Here is a 25,893-nt window from a genome sequence, read left to right as displayed (position 1 = left end):
CCATATTTGGCGAAAATCTTCTCTAAAACTGTAACGGCAATTCAATTATTTACTCAAAATATTTTTACACATCCTAATATAGCTCAAAAATTTTATAACAACAAACAGAGTTAATAGGCATAGCCTTATCTAATCATACACTAAATTTAGTTTATAGAGGTTATTAAAGATAAAATTTGGAAAGGATCTATCCTGTATGCGGGAAGATCCCCCCAGCTGCGAAAAAGGAAACATATAGCGATAAATCTATAAGCCCTCCGAAATCAACTGATTACATATACGTATATGTCAAGGGTCAGTTCTATACGGTAACAAAACATATCGTAGGGATTGATAGTATATTTCCCGAACCCTAATATTAATTTCTTTTTTAATCTATTTGTCAACACGAGTCAACAAGAATGGTGGGGAAACGTTCTAGATATTAATATATTATCAAAGTCATTCATGCCATAATAGGAATTGCCACTATCCGTGGATACCGTAAACGCATAGATAATATTAGTTTAAATGTGTTGGTTTAGTTAAGATTAGCTGGTTAATGTTTCAGTATCCGAAAACGAAAACTCATAGCGTTCCGACAAAATATACGAGTGGGTGGGTGAGTGGCTAAAAGTCACGTGTACCGTCACGCGGATTAATTGCTTGCAAAAATTATCATACGTCTCCTATTTTATTGCAAATTTGAACAGCAAATCATATACGTAAACGAATAAACGAATATACATTTGAATAAAATCTATATAATGTACATATGTATAAACGTCAACTTACCATAAACTAAATTCTGTAATTTCCAAACCTGTGGATTAACTGAATCTTGCTATGGAAAGTTCCTAAAGATAACCATATAAATATACATTTTGAAACTTGGGAATCCTTTTTAGAACTAATGAAATATTTTAAACCATGAATGTAGAAATGAAGTAGCAATGAATAAATAATTGTAGAGAAGTAAATGAGTAATAAATAAGCAAGTCATTATGAAACCGAATTAATGAATAAATAAAAAGGAATGAATAAATAAATAGTGGAAATTAATTATTAAGAATTAATAAATAGGAACTGAACAAATTAATTTAATGGTTCATCACCAACTCATCTATCCGATTTAAATCATGTTGGAGATTGTACTTATTCTTCTTCACCATATCCATTAATCCATAATTGACGTCGATTTCATTGTCATAGTCGTAGTCATACAAATGACGAGGTGGGAAAAGTAAAGACATCATGGTAGGTTTATTGGTTTGTGATGGAAGAATAGGTGTCAGTAATGAATTATCATTGAGGAATTTATGGTCGTCATCGTCATCCTCAAACGATTCTTCTTCAATTTCTTCATCATCTTCATCATCATCTTCGAAATCGTCTTCATTGTCTGAGATAGATGCCGAACTGATGGATGATAAGAGGGAAAGATTTATACAATCGTATTTCAAATCCGAGAGTTTGGAATGATGATGGTTGGCCGATTTATTATTATACTGAGGTATTATCATGTTATTACTAGGTACAAGTTTATCTTTTTGTTGGATTGGTCTATTGAATTTATAAGGGTTAAGAAATTGATGATGATTGTGATCTATTATATTAACAGGACTGAACATCATTTCTATATCTTTTATAGATGTGGAGAATATTTCACGTTCTAATTTAACACGCTTTAGTGATTTACCATTACTTGAATCAGTATTATTGTTAATGCTGGCGTTATTATTATGAGCTGATGCAGTTGTATTGGATGAATTATTGGTAGAAGGATGAGAATAAATGGTTATAGAATCCGAGCTCGACCTTTTCATGTTGAAATGAAATGAATTAAAATGAAATGAAATGAATATGTATTGATATAAGGGAATAGATAGTGCTAATTCATATAAAACTTTTCCAGTTTAAATTGATACGTATATATAATTTATCGGCTGGTGCAAAGTGGTATGGTTGTAAGAAAAATGAACTCCGCTTTCTAATTTATTAGGGCCATACAAATATATAAATAAATAACAAACAAATAAAATATCCAACAAATGAATAGGATTGTAAGGTAGAAATAAGTAGAACAGATAAAACAGGTGTGTGAAGTAAAATAGTTGAAGGTCCAACAAATGGGATATAATTACGTATATATAATAATAATAAATAATAAATAAATTAATTAATATTATTTGTTAAACTGTGGGTGAAAATAAACAAGAATAAAAATTGATAAAATTAATAATAATAAAAATATGTAATAATAATCGCAACAAAAGAATGAATGGAACCACTAAAGCAAAGTAGTAGTGGAAATAAGATTACAAGAAATTACTGAGAAGATGTAGTGGGAGATAGCAAAAAAACGCAAAAATTGGTCACTCAGATGATGATGAGCCACTCCAGTACAGGTACACGTCCACCTAATAAACTATACTGGGAAGTCATCGGCTGAATTACAATTCAAAAAAGATCAATATCTCTTTCATGTACAGAAAACATACATACATACGTACATATAATTTACCACCATAGTTATGAATTTCATGGTAACATAATTTCATTTCATATATTATTAATCAACAAATTAACAAGTATCATTTCTAACAATGAATGATTAATGAGTAGCCAACCAATTAGTGAGCAAAGTCAAGAGTGTGTGAGTGAATGAGGGGGAAGTGGAGTATAGAGTCTTAATCGTCTAATTATTCCGAAGAATTAATTGAATAGTAATGGAAATACAAGAATAGAAAAATGACCCAAAAGAACGAAACACACTCATTAATTCTTTCATTTGTGGATACTTAATATCTACAAAGGGAAGGAGTATGCCCATTCATAAAAAAAAAGGGGTACAGTAATTCTTGTTTTTATTTCTTTTCTAGACTGATCTTCAATTGCAGCTATTGTTTTTTTTTGTTGTGTGTTGGTTTATATAATCAAGTATAGGGAACCATTTCCCGGCTGGTGTGGGATAGATCCGCTACTGTAGTTAAAGCCATATGTTGATGTTTATAGCAAGCTTTTGATCACCATGTTCCACGCAACCTCCTTTTCTTCCCGATACTCGTAATTTACACACTCAATACTCATCACTCTAATCTATATTCTGCTACTATTTCTACTAATACAAAAAAAAAATAGGAGAGTAATTTCTAAATTAAGTAAATGCCGTATAGTTAAGTGATCCAAAATTAATAAGATTAATTTAATAAAAAATTAAATTGGAATTAAAATTAAAATCTAATTTCTTTTTTTTTTTCGTCGCTCAATTAATTTCAGCTAATTTCAAAAAAAATTATTGAATTAATTTATTGAATTAGCTATAGATTGCGCAACCAGATGAATGTTGAATTCTAAATGTACTCAATACTAACGACAGGACACTAGTAAGTGTCTAGGACGATATGTAGCAAACAAGTCATGCAAATTCATAGCTTATCTAGCATGAACACCACACGTATTCACTATCACGAACACCACAAGAACAATGTAGCTCATATCTACTTATCTTTCATATATCAACAAAAACTATTGCTGTAGTTATGTACGTTCGGGTAAAAACACCAGGATGACGGTGTTTGAAATTCTCAATATTGTTCTGTTGTGTTGTCTTCTCCGTCGTATTGTAAAAAAAGCGCAAAAGCTTCCCAATAAGGAAAAAGCAAATGTTGCCTCCCATTATTCGAAACTGACCGTATAAGCTACCGTAATTGAAATGCAATTCTCGGACGATTGCTATTTGACAAAGTAAACAGATAGATTACTGCTCATTGTTGCAAACATCAACTTGCTATTGGTAATCATATCTACAGGCTGGTTATTATTGATGTCCGAGTCACGTGATAGGTTAATTAACTAAAAATACATCATAATAATTACAAAATGCAACATTAGATATCCTGTATGTGCCACGAGTATCTGCAAATAAGTAATTAAAGATTTAATAGCTGAGCCTCATATCATGAACGTATATGAGAACTACTACATACAAGGTCATCACCTCCGCTCGAAACAAATTAGAATTAATTTAAAATTAATTTCTAATTATTAATTTAATTTATTATTGGGGGTGTATGCAGGACACAAAATATAAAATGCCTTTTAATAAACTGGCCCATCACTATAATAATCGCTTTTGTGGATGCACTGGGAGGAGTATTGGAAGTGTTGTGGAAGATGAGTTCCATTGTGTGGTTATACCAGCCAGATTAAGGTTAGTTATGCAGACCTGTGATATCGGAAAATTGTAAGCACCGAACTAATTATACACGGTCTGACCATTAACCCCTATCTTGTAGATATATACAAAAAAGATAACATATCTCTATCTCTAGGCTTAGTTTGTTTATTTACTATCTATGTTTACATATTATTGTCCTGTTATCTACAGGCTACATTGGTATTGTTTTACGACAATCTAATAACATATGTTGTCGTATGACACTTTCGTCTACAATATTTGTTTGTTGTGATAATTACAATCCTGGTTGGAAAGGTTTTTATATAGATAAGAAAATTGACAAGGGCTGAAGATTATGTCCATAGAACATTCTAAATTATTCTATTATTTCATACCTGTACGTATTGTTATGAATTCGCGTCTTCTTTCTTTACTATTTATCTATTTATCCATTTTCTATCTATTCTAACACAGTTATTATCGCAGCTAAATAGTATGTAGTTTTTGTAAACAAATACAATACTAACAATGGATATATGTCGAAAATTTCAGTTATGCAATTTCAAGTGGTAGGAAATTTTTAAATATTTGTTTACATTTTTAGGGCAATTTTCCGACTATTTAGATTCTATGTATGCTTCCACAGTTTGTCCGATCCGGAATATTCTATTGATACCACTCTTTTGGTGATCTCCTAATATCTTCTCTAATGAGCTCTAATTCTTCAAACACGGAATCTGCATGATCACTATAATTTGCTGTAGTATCTTCTTCGTTTTCGGCTTCGTCATCATCATCATCATCATCATCGTCGTCATCATCTTCCTCTTCTTCATCTTCATCACCGATAACAAATGTATCGTCAGCCTCACTGTCATCCCATTCATCATAATCATCAGTATTCATTCCGACATAACTAACTACCCTCAGTTTATACTCATCTAATTCAGTTTGATCAGCACTATCATAATCTTCTTGCATGTATCTTTTATACTCTACGTTATCAATCCAATTATCAAATTCGTATTCTTCCTCTTCCTCTTCACTATCAATTTCAAAATCTTCGTCTTCTTCTTCGTCTTCTTCATCTTGTTCAACACCCTTTTCTTCAGCACCCTTCTTGTCAATCTTAAAGGGCTCTATAGCATCCTTAAAGGCTAACACTTTTTCAATGTCACCTTTCCAATAAGCCAATCCAAAAAGTCCACCTAAAACACTTGGAACAATATAAAGCAAGGCAGGTTGACCAGTTTTAAAGATCAGTAAAACACCCAAAGTAATCACCAATCCAAGTACATAACAAACTAAAGTTACATAGAAATAAGGTCTGGCAATCGGACGTAAATGATGGAAAGAATCATTAGTAGCTTCATAATGATTAAATACATCAAAACGAAGAGCAAGCGTAATTAAAATCCCTGGAACAACTATATCTCCTAACCCCAAGATGGAAAATCTCTCAACTCCATCTTCAAAACTAGGTATAAGAATCTTTATTGGAATTGATATAGAAGTTGCAACTGTGACCATGGCTGTTGAATAAAATACAAAATATACGTCATAAATAAATAACAATGATAATAATACGACGACATGAGTGAATCTCGAACCAAGGACTACTGATAAAGATTTGAGTCCATAAACAGCAAACAACCCAGCAATAACATTACTGATGATCCAATTGTTTTGAAACTTATAAAATAACCACGTAGTAGCCACTGTCAATGGCAAAACTACAAGTATACGAAGATCAAAAATCCAATTCTTGTTGGTGGAGGCGGTACTTCTAAATCCAGACTTATTTTTAGGGCCTGGAGTACGAACTAATATCGAAGATGGCACCAAAACAGATAATTTCTCACGATAAAAGTAATCATCAACATCTGTATTATCTGGTACAACAAGATCTTCAAGGTATCCTAATGGATAATTATTTGTATCCTTAACTAGACAAATTCTATATCTTGTCAATAATAAAGCCGTAGATTTCCCAATTAACTTCCAATGTGTTACATATCTGAGTATAATAATCAATATTTGATTCAAACTACCATAACTTACAACAGGAGCCATTATAAATACATATTTTGCCAAATAATAGTTGATGGTATCATGATCATAATGTTTGAGGAGATATTGAAGTCCTAAGAGAGTTATACTTCCTGTAATAGGTACAAAAACAACATGAAGCCATGAAGCTTCATTCATCTTAGCCAATTCTATATCGAGCAACATATCCAATTGTGATTGATTGGTAATCACATACTTATTCTCATCCACATCAGTAGGATCATAGATATCGGCACAAGATTTTTTAGCTAAATAACCATCCAGAGCAACATATGGTTTTGAAACAGTAGATAAAGAAGCAAAGACAATGATTATCAAAGATATTCCGATTATACAAATCCCTGTAAGTATTGAAGATGGCAATCCTGTTGATTTAAGTCCACTAATTATGATTGATGATCCAGCACCTAGAACTGACTCAGATACAGATGTAAGATTAAAATCTTCGATTTTTTGAATAGCGGACGTCACGTCCACTTGGCTGATCCAGTCCATGATACTTTTCACTCAAATCTAAATCAATACAATAGACTTTTAGACACTAACCTGTTCATTATATAGTGTTGAATTTTGTTAAGGTTGATATTGGGGAACACGTATGCAGGACTGTACACACCCGTTTTGGCTACTGCCAAATTAGGAAGAATTCAGAAAGTACCTTTAATTCGGCGACATGATTGGCTGAGAGTTTCTATGGATAGAACATGTGGCCGAACACCCAGATGGCTCGCAATGACGACAATTGTTTTGATTTGAAGGCGCTTTCCTATTGGTCACCTCGCGTTTCCATTCCATTTCAGTGCCATTGATAATTGTCCGTATGATTAATTGGCTCAATAGTTAACTCTGTAGATAACTCTGTGGATCTCAATTGTGTAGGGGCGTTCTCTAAACCCACATTCTTGTAGCGTCAGAGCAATTGATCATTGACCAGCGAATCATCTTTTCACAATTGTTCCGCAAGTTTAATTCCATAAACAACCTCCCATTGGATGGAATGGTTACTACATTCGACGCGTCTTTTTCATACATTCAGGAACTTAAATCATGCAATTTAGTCATTGGATGTGATTATTGATGATAGTCATCGAATAATTAATCAAAATAATTACACTCAAAATAATTATACACAATAAGAGTATTATTTCAGGTCTTTATTTTTAAACTTAACTTGGGTTGCAAATACAAAAATCATAACCTAAAATTAACTATCGGAGTCATTATCTTTATGGTTAATTATTGAAACTTGCTATCTACTTAACTGACTTGCGGTATTTACTAATGGGCCAATTATTGCAAAAACTTTATTGTAAAGTTAACTGTTTCCTTTGTCTTTATCATAGGTTCGAAGCTTTCTTCAAAATTATAATTACTAAGGGGTTCGACAAGTAAACCTTATTATCCACTCGTCTAATTAAATATGGTCAATGATTGTAAGAATCGCTACAATTGATCAGGACATATCTATATTGATCCCTTTCTTGTTAAACCATTCGTTTGGGTATTATACCACGGTCATTTTACGAGAGAGGCCCAGTTATGCATCAATGAATCATTGAACTCATGATTTACTAAATTTCTTTTCCAGAACCTGATTTGACACTTGACTCGAGTCTGTTATTATCGTATGATTTAAATTTTTTTATACTATTTTTTTTTATTTTTTTTTGTCTATTTCGTGAATTTCCGGAAGTTACCAACCGGGATCTTTCATCTATAACCTTATGCGGAACACTCCTTCGAATGATAATGATTTAGTAATTTTTAGTTAAAATCACTGGAATTTCGAATTGATAACGTTAACTTCTACTGATCTTTCAAAATGAATGATTATAATGCGGAGTAGCTAATTGTTGGGTATAGAGCCAGCATCTGAATCATAGCGAATAGGGCACGACCTGTGATTGTCATAGTTAAAGTGTTAGTTAAGAGGGGAGTAAACTGCAATTTTTAAACTGTAAACTCGCATGACTAAAATCTCTCCACAAACTTAACCTGTAAAATCTGCATTTATTATATGTATGGAACAAACTTAAATTTATAACATGATTTATACATTCACCAATTCAAATCGATTAATATAGAACTACGGCTATACAAAATAATAATAGCCATTAATTGAAACTAAACGGTTTTCCTCTCATTATGTGGCATACAAATCTTCCAATTGGACCTTTGCATTTACAAAAATTACCAGCTATTTTAATTCGTAGCAAAAAAATAATTCTTATAATAATAATTATGTAAACATGATTACAGATGAAACATCAATACTTCAGCTAATTCATGTGTAGCTGAATGCTTGATGGTAGATCATACTAGAGAATGTAAGAGATTGCTTTTAATTTATGATGATTGTAACACACACACAGTATTCTTTTAATACAGATAATGGATTTATATCAGATTACGGAAAAACATATAGGATTTATGTATATTGACATCAAACTACATAAGTCCTTGAGGGACATAATCGGATATATTCATAAATCGAATCAATATATTCAAGTGTTCGCTTATAGTCAACACTACTAAAAGAGTAGCTCAATTTTGATACTTGTTGCTTAATTGCATTATGCATTTTAGGCGGTTATATTTGGGGATGAGTGACAAGGGCAAAAAAGGAAAAAGAGCGCAAAACGTAAAATGTAAAAAAAAAAAGTCGCTAAAGTACAAGGTCATTCATTTATTTAATAGTAGCACTACCAAATATTGGATCTCTTTGCAACTTGAGTTTGACTTTATCAGTTGGTTGTGTCAGTACACTTCAGTAAAACATTCTAGTTCTTACAGATTTATATTGTTGCATAATAATCATCACGTTTGAAACGGTCAGTCATTTTTTTTTATTTACATGCTTTAAGTTTCGTCGAGATGGTTAAGGCACAAATTTACAGTATTAATAATAATAATAATAATAATAATAATAGTGATTAAGCGGCATACAGTGGTGTCGAGTTGGGTTACCTTTGATTTTATTTGACTTATCACGAAATATCTTTTTAAATATATAGATGTCTATAAATATTACAGTGAATCCTTTTATTTCTACTCTATATAATTACTTTGAAAAATTTATTATTCTAATTATATTAAAGTATTAGGTTTTGGTATCTTCTAACATTATAAATATTATTGTAACATATTAGTTATAAAAAGCTAAGCCATTGTTCTATTTTTTTAATTCCTTGGATTTAAGCTTTATTATATATTCAACCGTTCGTTATTCCCATATCAAATCAAATTACATTCATAGATATCATATATACAGATACAATTACCTTTTCTTTATGATAGTAATAATACAAATATAGTAATCTAGTATTATGACAAATTTAGAATCAATATCTCCCAAAACATCTTCACAATGTTCTTCCAACTCTTCAATTATTGAAACTGAAGCACAAGCACAAGCACAAGCACAAGCACAAGCAGAATCTCAAACTATGAATACTATGATTAGTTCCAGATCAGTAGGTAGTGAATCTTCTACATCAACCAATAATGCAAATAAAAACCCATCGCAAACTCAACAATCAAGAAGATTGAATAAGTTATTAAAGAAGTTAAAATTGAAATCCAATCCTTTACTTAACAACAATTATTCATCATCATCAACAACAACATCTTCATCTTCAACTATTAATAATTCTAATAGTATTAATCATACAGTAGCTATTACAACTCCTAATGATATTTTTGAAAGAAGTTTAGAAAGTTCAGCCATTGCTACTATAAATAATCCAGAAATTCCAACACATTATAATATTGAAAATTTTACAAATCCAATTCTTGATACTACGACGGAATTTATAAGTGATCCAAATGTTGATTTTTATAATGATGTAAAATTAAATTATTATGATGATAGTAATTATGACGAAAGTCTTGGATCTACAGCTCATCCAATAATTCATGAACATGAACCATTAAGTACAACAACATCAAATAATAATAGTAATTCTGGAGAATGTTTTTCAATTCCCTTCAGATCAAGATCAAGATCTATAATCAGTAATAATTTATTAAATACATTAAGTCAATCATCTACAAATGCCGCCAGTACAAATTCATCCTGTTCATTTTCGAATCTTCCCAAGTTATATAAAAGAAGTTTATCATGGTCAAATACTTCTGGAGATTTCCCAAGAAGACAATCTCATCAACCACCACCATCAAAGGAAACAAATAACGATGAGTCAATTCAGAATGCTACTATTGACTTTTATTCCTTTGCTGATATGTTATCTCATGAAGATGAAGCCTTTGATAATTGTACTCCAATTGTCGATGGTCACGCTCATGGACATATACATCATGAACATCATAACCATCATCATGAACATAATCATACACATGAACAAGAAAAAGAAAAACATCATTCGCATCATACTAATATAAATTCTACATCAGGCTTGGCTAGATCAAAATCGGTGCCTAGTTCATCTATGGGATCTGCCATGAATGATAATGATAATAATAATGATATTAACAATGAACAAGCTATACTTGATGAAGAAGAAAAAATCGCCTTGTCACCTACGCGGTTGCCAAATTTACCATTAAGACGGTCAAGTTACACTACTATTAGTGTTAAGGATTATATCGGAGTATTATAATTGTAGTGTGTAGGTTAATATAATATAAATATAAACATATAAATATATAAACATATAAATTATAAATATATACATATGTAAGTATATATATATATATATATATATAATATAAACGTATAACTATGTAAACGTATACATATTATTAAGAGAATAGTAACTTCGGAGTATATACAACCCTACTGGTAGCGCGCGCCCAGAGACTACGACAAACTGAACTCGACACGACACGACGACTAACCAAAAATGAAAATGCATGTTCTTGTATGCAGTGCCATCAAATTTTTTAGCTGTCATCAAAAAATACAACTGAACAATTTTTTACCACCTCTTAATAAAGACTTCTTCTTACAAAGCATCAATCCATCGAACGATTCGCCCAATCACTCACAGCAATCCATTAAGCCATTCCAGCCGCATACACGTCTAATCTATCCGACCCCTCCCCAAACCATTTCCTCCCACGACTCCCTCAATTCTCCTCCCCCACTACCAAGTTCAGTTTGTAAATAGTCCAAGCCATCCAGCTCAACTAAACTTTGAATCATCCATTGAATCCGTATATAATTTTTAATTTTTAAGAATATCAGTAATTCAATCCAATTCAATTATTCTATTAATCCCGAGTAACGAGTAACGAGTAATTGTCCCATCATAACTTAACTTGACTTATTTTATTATTATTGTATTACCCGTAACTATCCTAATCATCGTTACACCCATCTAATACCAATTTAACCAATTCAATTCAATTTAATTCCACCAAAATGACTGAATCCTTATTCGATACTAAATTCTCAGAATCTTCCGAAAAGGATAAACAAGCCCAAGTCGCATCTGATTCAACTACCTCCACCAATGCCGAATCATCAGTTGCTCCAACTACAGAATCATCTTTAGATGAATCTAATCAAAATTCTGAATCAACCATTGAAGATTCATCCAATATTAAATCTTCTTCAAGTTCTGCTCCAACCGCTGAAGAAATTGATAATACTTCCCTTCCATCCCTTCATGATAAATCTAAAGTTTCCACTTTAATAAATTTCAGAGTATTAGTATCTGCTAAAGAATCTGGATGTTTAATTGGACAAAATGGTAAAGTTATTGATTCAATTCGAGCTGAAACAAATACTAAAGCAGGAATTTCTCGTCTTTTACAAGGATCTCATGAAAGAATTTTAACTGTTAGTGGTACATTAGATGATTGTGCAAAAGCTCTTAGTTTCTTTGCTCAAGCTTTATGTGATTCTAATATTGAAACTTATAATTATTTCCCATTAAAACAATTAAGTTCAACTCCTTGTATTGAACATGAAACAACTATCTTAAGATTATTAATTCCAAATAGTCAAATGGGTACACTTATTGGTTCAAAAGGGTTAAGAATTCAACAAATTCAAACTAATTATAATATTTCAATGATTGCTTCTAAATCTTTCTTACCTGGATCAAATGAAAGATTAGTTGAATTACAAGGTTCTGTAAATAATTTATATGATGCTTTAAGAATTATCGCCAGATGTTTAATTGAAGATTTTTCTTCAATGACTGGTACTAATTATTATATTCCAAGAGGTCATTCAAATAATTATTCATCAATTGGTAATAGTAGACATTCCAATGGAAATGGTATAAATAATAATATTAATAATAATAATATTAATAATAATAATAATAATATTAATGGTAGTAATAACAGTAACAGAAGATCTCATCTTACTACCACTTCAATTAGTTTCCCAAATGATATTGTTGGAGCTTTAATCGGTAAAAATGGTTCAAGAATTCAAGGAGTTCGTAAAGTAAGTGGAGCTACTATTGGAATCAGTGAAGAAACTGAAGGAAAAGATGAAAGAATCTTTACTATTAGTGGTTCATCTCATGCTGTTGAAAAAGCTAAAGAATTATTATATCATAATTTAGAAAGAGAAGAACAAAGAAGAAGTGAAAGTGAACAGAAATAGTTTATGACTTGTATTTCTGCTTTTAATCTTTTTTACTGAATCACCCTCCCCCAATTGATTTCTACTTTTTTATACATAGTATTTTGTTTCTGTTCAATCTTTTAAACTTCTTGATTATGTTATGTTATTTTGTCTTATTACAGTATCAGTATTATTATAACTTGTTGTTAGTTCTATTCTATTCTATTTTATTTTATTCTATTATATGTTAAGTTAGTACATAAATAAGCCTTATTCTTTTTTTGAATATATATCATCAACCATCAATGTAATTAATTACTAAAAGGGAAAGTCACATGTCTGGACGATTAATTCAGCTAATTGCTGTAAATATTTCTTATCTATTTCATCAAATCCTTCCAACTTTAAACAATCTAAATCTAATACTCCGATAGTTTTACCATCCTTAATTATGGGTACAACTATTTCACTTTTAGTTTCTCCATCACAAGCAATATGCCCCGGGAATTGTTCTACATCGGGAACTAATTGTGTGAGTTGACTACTAGCAGCAGTACCACACACTCCCTTACCAAATTGAATTAGTTGACATGCTACTTTGCCTTGAAATGGTCCAAGTATAAGTTCACTAGTCGTAGTACTAGTAGTACTAGTAGTATGTAACACATAGAATCCAGTCCAATTCACAGGTATAGAGAGAGAATGATACGCATGCCAAAGTAATGAGGAACAGTTGGAAAGATTAGCCACCCAATTTGAAGTATCTGCAGCTAATGCTTCATATGATAATACCACATGTTGAAGAGTCTCTTCTTTGGAAAGAGTACCAGGTTGGATGTTGGAGTAATCCGCGTGATGTTTCCCGTCTTCTCCCATAATGAACTATACTGTGATATGGTTATATACTGTGATATGCTGTAATATACTGAACTATACCGTAATATACTATACGATACTATAATATACTGTAATATACTGTAATATACTAATACACTCTATTCTATGCTGACAACAACTACAGTAGAAATATTTTTCATTTATCTCATTACTAAACAATTCCGAGTTCCGACTGTGGAGCACCCCGGATTCGAAGCGAAAAAGTAACCACATGATTTCCGAACCACCGACCGTTAATACTCCGAATTAATTATCCGATCAGTTCCAATAGTCCTATAAACCAAGCTATATAATAATTAGTTAATATGGACGGAATACATAATACCGGTCAATTGACTATGGAAGCCAAGTTCGAAGCGTTTTTAAATTATCGAGGTATACGGCGAGAGTCGAGATCAGGAGACCCTACTCACATACGGACAAGACACGAAGGTCATGATGAAATTGGTGGAGGTGATGATAGTGAAGGTGACAGTAATGAAGATGACGGAGGGATCCTTTCGGATCAATTGAGACGCAGATTGAATGATCGGTTACAGGAATTTTTCAGCCTGGAGTTGGAGATACTGCATGATGATCATGATAGTGGTAGAGGTAGTGGTAGTGGTAATAATGGTAATGGTAATGATAATGATAATGATAATGATAATGATAATGATAATGATAATGATAATGATAATGGTACTGGTACTGGTACTGGTACTGGTACTGGTACTGGTACTGGCACTGGTAATAGTGACGATAACGATAATGATAATGATAATGGTAATGGCAACGATGATGATGATTACATCATCGATCTCAATAATATCGATGTTCCAGACGATGGTAACGATAATTATGACTATGATGACTATGATGACAGTGAAGATTTCGACAGTGATGATATACCGATTGATGAAAGAACATATATCCGACACCATCATGCAGGCTTTACTAATTTTGACTTTAGTAATGACGATGATATCGATGATGACGATGACATTACCAGTGATGACTACAGTGATGACTACATTGATTATATAGATGATTATGACTCAGATGATGTAGACTTGGACTTCATCTTTGACAATGATGATATGTATCGTGGAGTAACCTTTGGATCCCAAGTTCTCGATGCTGATTTATTCTACTTTGATAGAAGAGACGGTCATACCAATGCCAGTTCAAGTCATAACTCCGACAATAGGAATTTCCAAGGTCCTGAATCGTGGTTTAATGATAAAAACACCGAATATATACCCATAAGTAGAATCCATCATCATCGAAGCAATCCGAATATCTTCTCGGCTCGATCCAAGAGGATTCAGTTACTAAAGGATCTTGGTATTCTCGTGGATAAACTGTATCATAAACAACAAGCCGCATTCCCATCCAATAGTCAAAGTGCCTATTTGAACTGGGAAAGAAGTGATGTTAAGAATTCTAAAAAAATGTTGACTAAACCACCCAATCGAGTTGAATTCAATACTAGATTAAATGCCGTTGATCCCTTTACACTATTAGTCAAATCATTATCAACTCAATATAAGGATGCATTAACTTTACGACCAAATGGTCTAAAGAAATTGTATGAAGTTTCAACGATTCGAAAGTATAAAAACAATTTAACGGCCATAATTAAAGATTATAAAACCAATGAAGAATTCTTAGTAGTTGCTTGTAATTCAGAAATGATGGTATTTGAATTTAATTCATTAAATTTACCTAATGATAAACCAGTAATAATGTTTGATACTAAACCTCCATTTACAACTACTACCGATAGATTAATTTCTACTTGGCCATATTTCCCTCATACTATAAATTTTGTTAAGACATTTCCTGATTTTAAAGGTGATCAACCGATTCTATGTGCATGTGTTGATGATGGAACTCTTATTATCTGGAATACTGATACTATAATTAATCGAATAAGAAATAAGAAAACTACCGTTAGTACTACTGCTACTGCTACTGATAAAGTTCATATAAAACCTCAATTTAAAATTAAATTAGAGGCATCCCTATGGGGATTGGATTTTAAACATTATGAAGGAAATCATAATGTATTTATGGCCTCAGATAATTCTCAAAGTTTAACATTACTTTATTATCATGAATCGGATTTAAGATTTTATCATATAAAGTCACATCAATTATTACATAATATACCAGAAGTTGGAATTATACTGGTAACAATTGATTTACAAGATAATGAAGAATTACATACTATAAAGACATCTTGTGCTTCAATATCAGGAGAATTATTAATCTTTCAATTCCAATTTTGTTTGGTTGATGGTCCATTAAATGAAATTGAATATAATTTCTTTAAAAATCAAGAATATTACTATGTGGATAGTTCAATTGAATTATTAGAGAATAGAAATAATATTAATTTTAATATTCAAAATCTTGATACTTTAAATTCCGAACGATTTAATCGACTTGAATATAGAAATCCATTTGTATTACTTCGTACAGTTATTGGAGAATATTGTTGGACTAGTAAACTTATTAATTCTCAATATTTCAAATCGGTTAATAGTTTAAATGAAGTTATAGGAGATTTTACATTTGATTCAGCCATTGTAGTAGATGATATAATGAATGAATCAAAGATATTAGACTTGGAATTTGATCCTATGTTGACTAGTCATCTTGGACTTGCCACCAATTGGCAACATTTTGAAGCTAAAACCCTTAATTTATCTACATTAGTCCATTCTACAGCCACATTAATTCCCAATTCTCCTCCCAGTAGAAATGATACATCTCGTCTTACTAGTCTTGATGATGAATATAGAAGAGTTCATAAGGGTTTAATCAAACAATTTCAGAAAGTAAATAATCGTGCTCGTACTAGTTCGGCTAATAAACAATCATACTTATTAGATCCAGTTCATGATATCCAATCACAAGATTTTCTAGTGGTTTCTACAGGAAGAAGATTAGGATTGTTTAGAGCCGATTCATTATTCTGTACTTGTTCAACTAAAAAGTTATTTGATTTACCTATACCTTCCAATAATGAATCCAAACCAGCCAATAGAATCTCGATTACTCATATCATACCTGAATTACAATGTTATATAGCAGTAACTCAACAAGGGTTAATTACTATTATGAGACTCTGTCAATACCGCGGAGTGTATGGAATGCGACAAGAACATATTTTCCCTAATGCCATAAGTCTCGCCTTAGATCATTTTGGTGGATACAGAACTATTGCTGGTATTAATGTTAGAGATAAGTCATCCAGTCCTGGCTTTCCTCGGTTCCTTCTCTATATAGTATATACTGATGGACTCATAGTTAGTTATGAGTTATCGTTAGATGCATCTGCTGGTGACTTATTGATCACTAGTATATAAGAGTATGTATAGTGTATATAGTATGTATAGTATATATATAGGGTGTGTGTGTATAGTATATCATAGTATGTATAGTATTGTATAGCATATCATATTTAGTATTGTATAGTACTATTGTATAAGATTATTTGTGTACTACCCTTCGCACATTACCCCTTTAGGCAGTCGAGCCATTTCCCATTTCTCATTTCCCAGTGGCGCGTTTTGTGTTACGCCTATAACCATCCATACAAAAACAAAAACATCAAGAGATCCCTAACCCCATGAGTGAAAATTAGTCAATACAAATTTACGACAAAGTCCCACTAGTGTAGGGGCACAACCAACAGGTGACCAGCCAAAATCATAAAACTATGGATTTGTTAAATCTTGGTTCACAATCTCGGAAGACGGGGATAAGACCTCGACAGAATTTAAGAAAGGATAAGTATGATATGGAAGATGTCGATGAATTCTTTTCTGATGATGATGATGATGATGAGGGGATTGAAATTAATAAAAATGAGGGCGGAAATACTAATAGTATAAGTAATGCGATTATCGCACGACTGGGAGGATCAAAGAGAAGATCTATACAATCATTAACTCCTAAAGGTAGTTTTAATAATGTAGCTAAACGACTTAATTTTGATAGTCAAGGTGAATCATTTAATTTATCACCAATATCCATAACTTCAAAATTTGCGACTACAACGACTTCTTCAGCTTCAGCAGTTAAGCAGAAAAACAAAAAGTCTCCCTTACGATCTCCCTTACCTGAACATAAGAAAGAAAATGCTAAACCAGTTGAAAAGCAGAGACTCTTTGTACCGCCGGAAGATGCTGATGAACCAGATGATGATAATTATTATAATGATAATTTTATGGGTGATGATGATGGTGAACCTCCAGATATGAGTTTATCTCCAGTGAGTTTATCTCCAATAACAAAGCGAGGTACTTCAACAAAGAAAACTAATAAAGCCAGTGGTATATCAGCCAGATCAGCTTCATCTCTAACAAAGAGAATGGCATTGGGAAAAGCATCTAGAAGTAAAAAGAAGTCAGTCATTGAACAAGACGAAGAAGAAGAAGAGGAAGAGGAAGAGGATCAGGAAGTATCCCAAATACAAGACGATGACGGTGAAGACGATGAAGATGACGAAGATGAAGAAACTAGAAGTGAGTTATTATCACCTCCACCAACAAATAAGAAACCCAGTAGAAAACCAAGATCTACAATACGCAAATCTATTCAAAGATCACCTGCTCAACAACCAACAATTATTAAACCTTCACCATTACCTTCACCTCCACCGGATGGATTGAGAAGATCAAAACGTGTTAAGGTAGCACCTCTAGCTTATTGGAGGAATGAAAGAATTGTATATAGTAGAGCAGATGAAACACAAGCTGATCCGGATACAACATTAGCAACCGATATAAGAAAAGTTCCATTACAAATAATTAAAGAAATTGTACAAATGCCTGAACCTCAAAATGAAATCAGACAGCATAAACGTTCACGACTGAGATCTAGAACCACTCCTCCTAAACAAAAGAAACTGAATCCAAATCAACCAGTATATGATTATGAATCCGATCCAGAAATTACTGGATCAGAATGGTTTAGTAAGAAATCATTAGATGTAAATGTCTATGAAAATGATAAATCTATTAAACGTACAGTTGTATATGCTCCTGATGGTGGGACATTCAAACATGAATCTAATGGATTTGAAAACTTTGATGTGGCTTCATTATTTCAAGATGAAAGTGGATCAAGTGCTAGTGGATTAGTTGAATTCCCCTTAGAAGGTTCTAAAGAATTTCGAAGTTCAGGAACTTTCATATATTATTTCCATGTTGTACGAGGATTAATTGAAGTAACTTTAAATAATTCTACATTTGTTGTAACAAGAGGTTGTTCATTCCAAGTTCCGCCCCAAAATTCATATGGATTTAAGAATATTGGACAAGATTCTGCTCGACTTTTCTTTGTTCAAAGTCAAAGTGCCGAAGTTGAGATTGATAATGGAGAAGACAATAATGTTGGAGAGGATGACGAATCATGGGAATGATCATTGTATTATATATATATTAATTTTGTATACCTACGCCTTATAATAGAAGTATTTATTCATTCATATTCATATTATAATGTAAAAAATCTTTATTGAAACTACTATACAAGGTAAAAAGGGACTATGAATGATGCATTTATATAAGTCTAATTATCTTCAAATTTAGTGACGGTAGAATTATCTCCATCATAATATGCTACGAGTTTAACTTTAAATTCAGAAGCTGCAACTCCAAATTGTTTTAAAATTAAGGCTTGAGTTACATTCAAAGTATCTCCCTTATGACAAACAACAAATGGTTCATTTAATGTAATTTTACCACTCTTTATTTTTGTTGGAATCTTATACTTATTTCTTAAAGTTTCTTCTAAAGTATGTGACATTGGAACATCTTCTTCTTCAGCAACTTGTCCACCTCTTGAATAAACAATTCCTGCTGGAATAGTAAAATCAATAGGAGATTTAGAATTAGCACGAGAATAATCTTGTTTAGAATAAGCATTGAAATAAGCTTCAACAACTTCTTTAGTTTCATCTGTAAATAATAATCCTGGTAATCCATTACATACTTTAGATAATTGATGTAAATTATCTTTATATTCTTCTTCTGGAGTATCACCTAATGCCTTTTCCAATACTCTTCTCTTACCTAAAATTAATTTGGATCCTGTCCAATCCGATCTTAAATCTTGTAAAACAGGAGTTCTAACATCATCTAACTGCAAAACCCATACATATTTATATTGATCTAAGGCACTTCTAACTTCATCGAAAATTCGGGTCTTGTTTTCCTTCCCCTTCTTATCGGTTTGAGCTAAGGTCACCAACTTTGAACGTTTAGATCTTGGCATTTTGTTGTTTGTTATTTACTCAACTGTACTCTGTTCTGGTTAGAGTTGTGCTATTTTTCACTTTTAGAGCAGCGCAGCTCATCCTCATCAGAAAAGAAAATTTTAATTGTGTGTGTGGTCTGTATACAGGATTTTGAGTAGTAAGCTCTTTATATATATATTTATTTATATTTATTTATTTGCACCCATTAATTAATGTTAAGTTTAGGAGGCTGTAAGGTTCTTGAATCAAAGGAAACCATTACTTTCGTATCTTCATAAATTTCGTTAATATAAATCGTTAATAATTCTGCCTGTGTTGAAGAAGGAACTTTAGATGACTTCAAGAATACTTCAAGAATTACCAAATATAGGTCTACTAATTCATAAGCAAACCCATACAAGCTTGATTGAACTTGACTACTGATATTTACTGGTTGTTTTTCATTTGCTGTAGATAAATGACAAATGCTTTTAATACATTTGTGAACACTCTCAATGATTTTATAGCCACAACAATCAAGTTTGCTTTCATATGCTGGAGTATTATTGAATTCTTCAACAATAACTATTCTATTAATGCATAAATAATAAATAACACCTTCTAATGATAAAATTTGTTGCTTGAAAGATATCTTATTAGTGGAAAATAAATCCTCAAATAAAGTTAGAAAACGGGTTTTGAAGGTCTTCAAATCCAACGATGTGATTATTGATAGTAATGAGCTACATATGACTTCTTTTAAAGAAGTATTCAATTCTAAAATCTCAAACAATAGGCTTAGGCATTTTGAAAAGCTATTAGCTCCTACTTTGGCATTTGAAGAATCATTAAATTTTATAAAATCTCTGATAAGCAAAATTAAATGTTGAGATACTCTCGAATCTTCAGAGTTTTTAAACTCTGCTAACACTTCAACAAATCTGTCAAAACTAGTATTCATAAATTCTTGATAAACCTTAATGATATTCAAAATATCATCATCTGATCCTTCATATTTCATAGTAATAAAATATCGTAATTTTCCAATGAATTTTATTTGATTGAGTTGATTTTTTGTAGGAATATTTATTAGTATGAATAAGTCATGGAACTTACGTTCAATGGATTCAGCCGTAATCATTTCAGAACCTAACAATGTCTTTTCAATATCAAGATTAAGACTTATTGATTGATAATCTTCTATAGTATTGAAAAAATCATCAAAATTATCCTTAAAGTTACCATCATTGTTCTTTAATAATTCTAATAGGTCAGAATTAAGAACAAACTTCTTCGACTCTGATATCTTAGTACTGGTAGATGAGCCTCTCAGACTTGTAAACTTTTCATAAATTCCATCTTTAACTTCACTGAAACTCTCATCATATTCATTATAATCTTCAACTATTAAATCTACATCTGATTGGTTAATAAACTCAACTGAATGATCGGATCCAGCACTTAATGATACTCTGCTTATAACATTAACTTGACTTATTTGAGTTTCCGGTAATGCATAGGCTGTTAGTTGTAATCTACCAAATGAATGTGAACTATTACAAATTTGTTCGACATTGCCAACAGCACTTTTAAGAATCATAGGAGGTTTTAGAATGTCTATCTTACTTTGTGGGATATCTTTTATTGATAAGTTTTCAGAATGTCTACTATTGAGAACAGGGTAATGATTTATATCTATCTTTAAATCATCAGCAAAGTTAATATTGGATTTGTCTGGCATTATCAAATTCGCTGGATATACTCTGGGTAGTGGTCCTGGTAAGAAATTATTCATTAAATGTGATACTGAGGTTGATGGTGATAGTTTTGTTTCTAAATATTGGCTCGTTGAGTGATTTGGATGACCTATCGGGTAGAATGGATTATCTTGACCAGTTGAGAGGAGAGATTGATTTAAACTAGGATCAGAATCTACGCCGTTCTTTCCATTGATAGAAGCCTCTTCATTGTTCTCTCCTTCTTCCTCTTCTTCCTGTTTTTCTTTCTTTTCTTCCTCCTCTTCTTCAAGCTTCTCTGGTATCACCTCAACCCTATCTTCCCTTCTATAGCTCTGCTCTCCTTGTGTATAGATAAATGCTACTACAATAACAATCAAAGAAATAATCACAATTATAATTAAGTTTCTTAAATCTTCATCATTTGTATTGAAAGTATCGTCCATTAACTGTTCCAAATATTTCCTCTCCCAAGGTATAACCGGTACTGCACTAAGATCACTAAAGCATTCTTCTGTTATAAAATTAAAAGGATCCACTTCATCAAATGTTTCTATATCCATAGTTAGGCTGATTGGTACTGTTGGTTGAAGATGATTAACAAGTGGTGGTGGAGACGGTGGTGGAGACGGTGGTGGAGACGGTGGTGGATCGATGGATCGGAGCAAAGATAATGGCTGGGCGGCATATTTCAAAACCAGTCTGGTATAGTTAACTACTATATTACACAAGGCAATAATCCATAGCATCTTACTCCAATCACAAACTATGATTAATTTAGTCTTAGTCAAAGTGTTACCACTGGTCTCATAAGCAATTGCAAATTTAGGGTTAGATCATAATCATAATTTGCAACTTCTCCGATTTAGCGAGGGGAAAATTTTTACTTCCTAAGATGGAAATGGTTGCTGCGGTGAATTAATATGAAATGACAAGTTACAATTGACTATTGGTTATTTACTATAAATGTGTGCGTTATATTTATGTATAAACATATACATAGAGGTGTATACTATAAGGTTAAATAAAATAGATAACATATGTAATTAAATAAACAAGAAGTAATAATAATAATATGAACAAACAGGACAAATAATTGATCTAAGTTATCGCCTGATGTAGGAGTGGATTTATAATTGTCATTAGATATCGTTATATGATGTATAGTTTTTGTTTTGATCGATTTAACTATGCTTGTTTCTATATGTCTTTTTATAGGGATGAATGAAAATATAGATCAAGTTATGTATCAGTACCATTCTAATGAAACAATTGATATATATATGCTGAATGAATGAATAGATGCCAATAATATATGACAAACTAAGATGAATATTACACTAAGATTAACAAATAAGTCCCAATGTTCACCAGTCCCCAGGAACCAAAGGAGTTCTTGGAACTTCAATGTTTCTTTGAAACTTAGTACCACCTGGTCTACATGGGGCAATATAAGGATCTGGATGTTTAGCTTCTTGTAATTTATCAACAGTTTTAGCAATAACTTCTTCTAATTCAGTTGGATCACTAATATGTCTATTAACTTCAAATTGTTGTCTTATCTTAATAGTTTCTAATCTATAGGCATCGAATTTATAAGATGAATCATAGGCAGTTCTTAAAGCCTTTCTAAATAAGGATGCCACCCTTTGGGTATTGGCTTCAGTGAATGGAAGTATGCTGGCCATTTTCTGTATACTTCAATAATTTATTAAATCTACGGTGTACTTAGATATCTCTATTTGGCTCATTTTAGTATTTAGTATTGATTATTTTCAGCGTTTTTGCTGTATTTTATTGGCTGGTCTGTGTGCAGGAAATTTATACTGCAAAAAACAAAATAGATGCAAACAGAAAACTTCCAATGGACAGTTACAGTCAGTCAGAAAGATGCATTCCAATAATACAGATATTTATATAAATATATAGAAAAAAGTGTAAGTTTAACAGAAAAATAAGAGACAAAAAAACAACTATAAAGTTTCAGCTACAGCCATAAGAGATCCGACGAATGATAACACAAGTCTTGATCTAACCTCATTAATATCTTCTGGAACTAACCAAATTAAAGCTCCTAATTTTCTAGCTATAGAAATAGCCAATTTGGCATTAGCATATTTCTCTTCATCTGATAAATTGGAACCTTGATAAACTAAATCATAATCGACATAACCTGGCTTTAAACCATGTAAGACATCCAAAAGATATACCCCATTAGAAAGTGATGAATCTTTGAATGATCTGATGGTTGAAGTTTTACCTCCTTTAGCAACTTGAGAATTAGACCATTTTAAGATATCTGAATCTGTTAAGTTACCACCTTTACCTAATTCAGATAATGTGTTAACAATATTTCTTCTCATTAATTGCCAGACTAATCCTAAAGTTAATAATTTATTACCATCAACAATATCTGATCCTTCTATACCGACTAATGAGAATTTATTAGCTTTACCAATTTCAACTGCATAATTGGTATTTTCCAACGCTTTAAATCTTAATACTTCTCCACCATTGGCAGGCTTTTTATTGACATGTTTAAATGAAACTGATCCTGGTAATACTTTATCATAAGCTTGTAATAAGACTAGACCATCCTTTAAATCTTCAAATAATGAAACAACTGGTGGATCTACATCTAAAGAGTTTAACCACAAGGTGAACACTCTTGCTTCTCTTTCTCCTTCAGCATCGAATTCTTCAATTTCAATCTGTTCATGTTCTTCAATTGGATCTAATCCTGGATAAGTATTAAACAAATGAGCTACAAAAGCCAAATTTAATTTTGGATTACCTGAAATTAAAGAATTTGGAGTTAAATATTTCCTACATCCAATTTTATCGGCATCTTCCAAAACTTTTTCAGCTCTTTGTAATAAATTTGAAATTTTCAAAGCAGATAAATCACAATGTTCAGGTTGTAATTGATTTAATAAAACAGTATAATTTTCTCCGTCACTAATATCTTTTGAGAAATTAGCAACTCTTCTATGCCATCCAGCATTTTTTAAATGGTAATTGAACCATCTTAATAAAATTTGTTCAGGAGGTAATCTTAAGAATTGTTCAAGAGTTTCATCATCTTCTAATAAACGATATAATTCAGGATGAAGTTTAATATCAACTTTCGATAAAAGTCCACGACGAATGATTTGCCAAATTAAACCTAAAATCAAATGTTCTTTACCATCAATAATATCTTCTGAATGAACATTAACAACTATACAACCAATAGCTTTAGCAGAATTAATAACAATATTAGCATTTTCATTCATTTGGAAATTATTTAAGGCTTTCTTACCTTTAGGAGTATTTAAAACTCTTGTATCAATAGTATCAGGAACTGAATCATTAATTAATTTTGATAATACTAAACCATCTCTACATTCATCAAAAATTTGAAAAGTTTGAGTATCAAATGGTAATCTATCACCAACATCTGGATCTCCAGTTAAGACAGAATTAATATGTCTAGTAAATTCAGTTCTTTCTTCATCATTAATTGTATGAGTAGTACCTGAAGTTTTACCACCTAAATAAGTTTTATTAGTAGTATTAGCCGTTGGAATTGGAGGAGCAGGTTTATTTCTACCAGGAGAAGAAACTGTTGAAGCTAAAGAAGGTGCAGCACCAATTGAAGTTGATAATGAAACTGAAGGAGTAGCAGCTACACTTCCACTAGCACCACCTTCTTTTAATTGAGCTAATAATTGAACATAATCTTCTAATTCTACATGACCTGAAGCATCAACATCAACATTCTTTAATTCTTCTCTTGCTTGATCATAAGTATATTGACCTTTCTTAGAGATAGAATTAATAACATCTTTTTTCTCAGCCCAACCTTTATCTTCTAAATCAATACTTCTAAAATCCTCAATTATAGCAAATAAATCATTTTGATCCAATACAGGATATTTCTTTTGTAATTTTAAAACGTTCATAATTACTACCTAGTTATTTAAATCACCCTTTTTAATGTCCGTATAGTTAATTAGTTAATAAAAGTCAATTGATATCCAGTAAATTTTTCAATCACTCGTACCAATTGGTTCAATTCAATTATCCGGATACTAATGTATTCTGCAATTTTTTATATAGTATAACTATTACTAGTGGTTTTGTACAAGTATTTGAGCTCTGTTACCATTAATGAATTCACCATCATCCGAATCCTCGCCCTCCCCTTTTAGAAGCTCCTGCACACAGCCCCCGCCGCTTCCCGTGACTTACCCAGCCTCCAGCCAGCATTGGT

The 25,893-nt window shown here is 31.8% G+C and overlaps 11 protein-coding genes across 11 annotated transcripts; 4 read left to right on the top strand and 7 right to left on the bottom strand. All coding sequences in view use genetic code 12, as the record gives it.

The window, feature by feature from the left end:
* Positions 1 to 1,079: 1,079 nt before the first annotated feature.
* On the bottom strand, positions 1,080 to 1,805 carry RJT21DRAFT_116035 (uncharacterized protein; the record flags this gene model as incomplete). Its single annotated transcript, XM_064880390.1, has 1 exon — positions 1,080 to 1,805. One exon carries the CDS (start codon positions 1,803 to 1,805, stop codon positions 1,080 to 1,082), a length of 726 nt encoding a protein of 241 aa, XP_064736311.1.
* Positions 1,806 to 4,825: 3,020 nt separating this feature from the next.
* On the bottom strand, positions 4,826 to 6,724 carry RJT21DRAFT_116034 (signal peptide peptidase-domain-containing protein; the record flags this gene model as incomplete). Its single annotated transcript, XM_064880389.1, has 1 exon — positions 4,826 to 6,724. The coding sequence occupies one exon, from the start codon at positions 6,722 to 6,724 to the stop codon at positions 4,826 to 4,828; it is 1,899 nt and encodes a 632-aa protein (XP_064736310.1).
* Positions 6,725 to 9,639: 2,915 nt separating this feature from the next.
* RJT21DRAFT_122852 (uncharacterized protein) lies at positions 9,640 to 10,979 on the top strand. The gene has a single exon (XM_064882520.1). It carries the CDS (start codon positions 9,676 to 9,678, stop codon positions 10,846 to 10,848), a length of 1,173 nt encoding a protein of 390 aa, XP_064736309.1. The 5' UTR covers positions 9,640 to 9,675; the 3' UTR covers positions 10,849 to 10,979.
* Positions 10,980 to 11,192: 213 nt separating this feature from the next.
* Positions 11,193 to 12,977, top strand: RJT21DRAFT_122850 (uncharacterized protein). Its single transcript, XM_064882519.1, is given in 2 exon segments — positions 11,193 to 12,516; positions 12,532 to 12,977. The coding sequence occupies 2 exon segments, from the start codon at positions 11,613 to 11,615 to the stop codon at positions 12,810 to 12,812; spliced, it is 1,185 nt and encodes a 394-aa protein (XP_064736308.1). The 5' UTR covers positions 11,193 to 11,612; the 3' UTR covers positions 12,813 to 12,977.
* On the bottom strand, positions 12,952 to 13,915 carry RJT21DRAFT_53829 (L-methionine (R)-S-oxide reductase). The gene has a single exon (XM_064884975.1). The coding sequence runs from the start codon at positions 13,647 to 13,649 to the stop codon at positions 13,092 to 13,094; it is 558 nt and encodes a 185-aa protein (XP_064736307.1). The 5' UTR covers positions 13,650 to 13,915; the 3' UTR covers positions 12,952 to 13,091.
* Positions 13,916 to 14,558: 643 nt separating this feature from the next.
* RJT21DRAFT_122848 (uncharacterized protein) lies at positions 14,559 to 17,157 on the top strand. The gene has a single exon (XM_064882518.1). It carries the CDS (start codon positions 14,750 to 14,752, stop codon positions 17,024 to 17,026), a length of 2,277 nt encoding a protein of 758 aa, XP_064736306.1. The 5' UTR covers positions 14,559 to 14,749; the 3' UTR covers positions 17,027 to 17,157.
* Positions 17,158 to 19,148, top strand: MIF2 (Mif2p). The gene has a single exon (XM_064882517.1). It carries the CDS (start codon positions 17,380 to 17,382, stop codon positions 19,084 to 19,086), a length of 1,707 nt encoding a protein of 568 aa, XP_064736305.1. The 5' UTR covers positions 17,158 to 17,379; the 3' UTR covers positions 19,087 to 19,148.
* On the bottom strand, positions 19,149 to 20,082 carry MRT4 (Mrt4p). Its single transcript, XM_064882516.1, has one exon. It carries the CDS (start codon positions 19,938 to 19,940, stop codon positions 19,236 to 19,238), a length of 705 nt encoding a protein of 234 aa, XP_064736304.1. The 5' UTR covers positions 19,941 to 20,082; the 3' UTR covers positions 19,149 to 19,235.
* Positions 20,083 to 20,095: 13 nt separating this feature from the next.
* RJT21DRAFT_122845 (uncharacterized protein) lies at positions 20,096 to 22,571 on the bottom strand. Its single transcript, XM_064882515.1, is given in 2 exon segments — positions 20,096 to 22,277; positions 22,290 to 22,571. The coding sequence occupies 2 exon segments, from the start codon at positions 22,385 to 22,387 to the stop codon at positions 20,129 to 20,131; spliced, it is 2,247 nt and encodes a 748-aa protein (XP_064736303.1). The 5' UTR covers positions 22,388 to 22,571; the 3' UTR covers positions 20,096 to 20,128.
* A 20-nt stretch (positions 22,572 to 22,591) lies between these two features.
* RJT21DRAFT_122844 (uncharacterized protein) lies at positions 22,592 to 23,383 on the bottom strand. Its single transcript, XM_064882514.1, has one exon. It carries the CDS (start codon positions 23,324 to 23,326, stop codon positions 23,006 to 23,008), a length of 321 nt encoding a protein of 106 aa, XP_064736302.1. The 5' UTR covers positions 23,327 to 23,383; the 3' UTR covers positions 22,592 to 23,005.
* SAC6 (fimbrin) lies at positions 23,384 to 25,811 on the bottom strand. The gene has a single exon (XM_064882513.1). It carries the CDS (start codon positions 25,580 to 25,582, stop codon positions 23,612 to 23,614), a length of 1,971 nt encoding a protein of 656 aa, XP_064736301.1. The 5' UTR covers positions 25,583 to 25,811; the 3' UTR covers positions 23,384 to 23,611.
* Between the last annotated feature and the right edge of the window lie 82 nt (positions 25,812 to 25,893).

This window comes from Scheffersomyces amazonensis, assembly GCF_036850825.1.
Source record: "Scheffersomyces amazonensis strain UFMG-HMD-26.3 chromosome Unknown RJT21scaffold_7, whole genome shotgun sequence".
In the NCBI taxonomy this organism is placed as follows: Eukaryota; Fungi; Ascomycota; class Pichiomycetes; order Serinales; family Debaryomycetaceae; genus Scheffersomyces; species Scheffersomyces amazonensis.
The sequence above is the reverse complement of the archived record's forward strand: the minus strand, read 5'-3'. Positions and strand labels throughout refer to the sequence as shown.